Source organism: Cicer arietinum, chromosome 7 (genome assembly GCF_000331145.2).
Source record: "Cicer arietinum cultivar CDC Frontier isolate Library 1 chromosome 7, Cicar.CDCFrontier_v2.0, whole genome shotgun sequence".
NCBI classification, from domain to species: domain Eukaryota; kingdom Viridiplantae; phylum Streptophyta; class Magnoliopsida; order Fabales; family Fabaceae; genus Cicer; species Cicer arietinum.
Window position 1 is genome coordinate 58,091,815 of NC_021166.2, and position 4,635 is coordinate 58,096,449.

The 4,635-nt window shown below is 29.7% G+C and overlaps 1 protein-coding gene across 1 annotated transcript; it reads right to left on the reverse strand.

Annotated features, from left to right (window-relative positions):
- Positions 1-782: 782 nt before the first annotated feature.
- LOC101513548 (uncharacterized) lies at positions 783-3,254 on the reverse strand (the record flags this gene model as incomplete). The annotated part of the gene is given in 3 exon segments (NM_001279044.1): positions 783-900; positions 1,722-1,821; positions 3,004-3,254. Coding segments are annotated over 3 exon segments (405 nt in total).
- Between the last annotated feature and the right edge of the window lie 1,381 nt (positions 3,255-4,635).

Consider the following 4,635-nt stretch of genomic DNA (forward strand, 5'->3'; position numbering starts at 1 on the left):
AGCTCGAGTTTAGAGACAAGTTAAGGTCTTTTGAGTTTATGAGATCAAGATTTAAGACACAATTAGAGTTTGTTATAGAACTCGTCACAATGTGTTCCTTACTCACCCCTTGCACCAATATAATTAAAGTATTAGAATCCGTTTGGTTGGAGGGAAATGGAGGAAAATGAATATTTTAAATGATATTAGTTTGTTACATTTTTTAAAATAAAAGGGGCGATGAGTAAAATTAATTGTAGACATCAAATTTAAAACACATCAATAATTTTTCACTCCAACATTCGTAAAAACTTAAAATAGATCTCACAAATTATCTCATCTTTATATTTCTTTAAAATAGGTTCCACAAATTTTTAACGATTAGGAACTAATTCTTATTCTTATAATTGTCAAAGAAAAAGAACTAATTCTTATAGAAAAACCATTCTTACACATGATACTGACATCGCTTTCTTCACTGGTAGAACTTGTATGAAACAGTTCTTACCTCTAATAAACATACAAAATAAGAATTGCCATCGGAGATGTCTTATTCTTATAATGAGAAATTCCTCTACTTCAAATATAGTTAAATCAATTGCACCCTATATGATTAGGCAGTCTTGGACATAAAACTATAAGAGTTACATATTATTGCAACTGATGCGAAAAAGACAAAAGAGAGACGGAATCATAAGATATCCATACACATAGTTGCCTGAAAATTTGATCATAGCGGAGTGTACTCAGAAACCCTCCCACACACCTATTCCAACCTGTTCTGCCAATACTTATCATGAAGTGTACTAGGGTGCGACGTTGAATCGTTACTTTTGAAGTCAACAACACTAAGCTGTAATCCTAAACCGACCCTTGGCTACTCTTCGAGCAATTACTTTTCTGCCACCCTTGGTTGCTTTCCTGCTCAAGCAAAAGAAAAAGTATGTCATCTACGCAACACAGTTCTGATTGAGATTACTAATGTGAATTTGCATGTAAGCTATATAAAAAAACTTAGCAGTTATTTCCCATCCACAAGTGGAAGTGCCATAATATTTTGAATTCTCTGGGAAGTGGACCCATGACTATTCCTTTGTTGAAGAGGACTGGCGACAATTTAAAAAAAATAACAAAATGAAGCAAGCAGTTTTTAGGCCTAATAAAAGCATGCACCAAGTATGACACTTTGCCTGGTCATAGTCTGCAATGCAATCCCCACTTATCCACTCATATTATTTGTTCAGAAAAATGATCCAGATTTTGCTAGAAGCCCTTATTATCAACTCATCTATGGAAAAATCAAAGCAACCATAGTGTAGAGAGTCAGAGACATAGGCAACAATATTCAATGTGGTGTCATTTTCCAAGAAACAATCCATGTACAGTTCAAACATAGGTTCTAATTTTTATTCATTAAAAAGATTTCAAATATTCTTCATGATTTCCAAGTTATTTATTCACCTATTCCCCAAGCCAAGAGATCTAAGCAATAGAAGGTATAATGAAACCATATTAGGTGTCAACGTTAACTGACCATCTTCTTCAAATCCTCTATATATGCCTATTTGATTTTGCATAGCCATTTAGTGTCCTGAAGCATGGTGACATTCTCCACAAGAATTTAAAATTTACCAACATTGACACACATGTCAAAGAAAAGGAATGCTTCACCAGTCATCTTCTCTTATTTAAAAAAATAAAGGATCAAAAAAGACATCTGGATAAAAAGATGAGAGATTTACCGAGCAAAAAACCCATGATTCCTCTTTCTCCGGATAGTGCTAGGCTGAAATGTTCTTTTTGGGAATAAAAGCATTGGTTCGTCTGATGAAGGAGCATCCCCTGCAGAGCAAGAATGAACACTAATTAAAAAAAACTAGAGGGGTGTAAATTGCTTCAAATTTCATGAAGCATCATCTTCTGTTTAAGATAGTACAAGAAATACACCTTGCAATAGAAATGTAAAGCTAGACAAATTGGAAAGCAATTTGAGTATATACGTAGAAATCCGAAAACTATAGGAGTAAGTTTTGTTAAACTGCAAAACTTATTCTACTCAATAACTTTTTATGGACGTTGAATTTTCTTCATTATTCAATGAAGACACTATAAATTCATACATTTAAAAACAAATTAATACTTCATCAAAAAACTTCACTCCAGTGTATAAAATTTGGTGTGCATAACCAACATAAAAATATCATATCACCAATAATAATGATGTTCAGTGGTTGGATTCGTTAAATGTATAATTTATAAAAAGTTACCCAGTAAATAAATTTTGAAGTGAATCCTCTATATAGATATATCATATATTTGGGGACGGGTATCCTATGCCATTCCTGAATTCCCCTTTGATGTTCATATTTTCCATGATTATATATGCACAACAATCAAGCACAAAACCAAACTAGAAGCAACAGAATTTTACATGATTTCCATTATAAAATTCACAAAATTTTACTTTTGAACAGACCTCCTCATCTATCTGGTCTTGAATGCATAAGTAAAGTGAACTAACATGGAACCAAAATAAGTCTCTTCTTATTCAGTTGTTTGGTCTTGTAAGTAAAATTTCAACAGGTGACAAAAAAAAGACATATCTAACTTAAGTTTAAGCTTTTAGTCATACAATTTATACTAATTACATTAAACTTTGATAACTCAACACAACCAATAAATTAGAAATTAGCCTGATAAATCAATGAAAATATCACCAAACAACATGAATCACAGCAATGCTACGTTCAGAAAACTACTACATCGATTATCAACCTGACATTTAACCGGTCAATTGCAATTAAAATAAATTTGGATTTAAAAGAAATTCTTCATTTCCTTCAAATTTCAAATTAAAACTTCACTGTTGCAAATTTCAAATAATTACCAAACAAGCATTTCAACTTACGTGTATCATCTTCACCCACATTATTCATCAATCACCACAAAAAACAAAACCTTATAACCTAACAAAAAATACCCAATTTTTTTTCTAAAAAAAAAAAAGAGGTTCAACTTAAGTACCATTAGGTAAGAAGAAGCGAAGAGAAGGGAGACCACAAGGGTAGAGAAACCCTTCGGATGAAATAAGATTCTTCGCTGATTCGGCGTCGTTTTGAGGGAAATTCTGGAGTTTTGAGAGGGATGGGAAAATGTAAGGTTGAGGGTTATTGGAATTCAGAAGTGATTTCGAATTTGATAATGATAATCGATTCAACAACGCAACTCCATTTCTTAGAAGAGTTTTCGATGCCATTTTGTGGATTGGTTTTCCTGAAACCGTTTCGTATAAACCCTAGTAGTGGTAGTAGAATATGAAACTCAGCGATGAACAAGAACGAGGAAAGTGGATCGGGTTTCAAGTTTGTTTTGGACTATTCGACCCGGAAGTTATGTCCTATATTTTTTTTTTAATTGAACACAATTTTAGAGATAATTAGGTAAAAATTAAATATTAGTGTATATAAAAAAATTGGAAATAGGTCAACTCTACCTTTAGACGTATGCCTATTCATGTTTGATTGAATATATACATAACATCAACATTCATTTGATATTATTGATTTTATTGTCTAGAGTAAGTTGATTATTTTAAATAAGTCAAATATTGTTCCGATGTATAAAAAGTGATAGTCTCATAGAAAAAATCATGATTGTGAATTGAATTTAATAAAAAACAATTATATTGTATAAATAAATAAATACTTTATTAAAATTTTAATCTCTTTTCTTTTTTTATCAATTTATGAAATAAATTTCTCTATTCCTCTAACAAAATATATTTTAAATATGTGATATATAATAAAAAAAAATTAAAATTCATTTTCAACTTCATAGTTTTTTCATTTTTGTAATTTAATTAATAACATATAAATAATTAATACATTTAAATAGTTATATGTCATCAACTCGTATGCCACATCATTTAAAATATATTAAATCATCATTTTTTTTTAATTTAAAAATATGAAAAAGAGACGAAGATGTTGATTTTTAAAATAGAGAAATCAATTTCATTAATTAGTAAAAATAGATAAAGTAAAACTACAATTAAATATAAATAAAATATTATTTTGTCGAACTTTGAGTCGTGTAAGAGAAATAACAAAATCTCAATAATTTTAAAACAAAAATATTCAAATTCTCATTGATAAAAGTTGTGAATATTGAGTGAGTAAAAAGTTTTATTCATTTATTGGCATAAATCACTAAATTAATCCTTAAAATTGTCAAAATCAATTATTTTAATACTTGAAATTTGCAACAAAAAAAAGTAAAAAAAAAAATTATTGAAATTGTAAGAAGTAACTCATTTGGCACATTCTATTAACCTCTTCATTTGAAGTGTATGAGGTGGAACATCAAATACTTCTATAATACTCCATATATATGTCATGTAATTGCCTCATAACACGACTAATTTGCATTATTAAATTTTGAGTACCACTTGCTATAATAAATTTCCCTCAAATGATTCTTCTTCGCAATCTTCTTCCTCAATCATACAAACTAAATCTACAATAGTTGTAATTGTAAAAAGGAAGGCTAGAAAGGGAAAGAAATGTCGGATACATGATTGGTAGTGGTCATAGTTTTATTTTTTAGGTTCCTTTTACTTGAAAGAGATTTGATTCATGTAAATTAAGAAATATATTG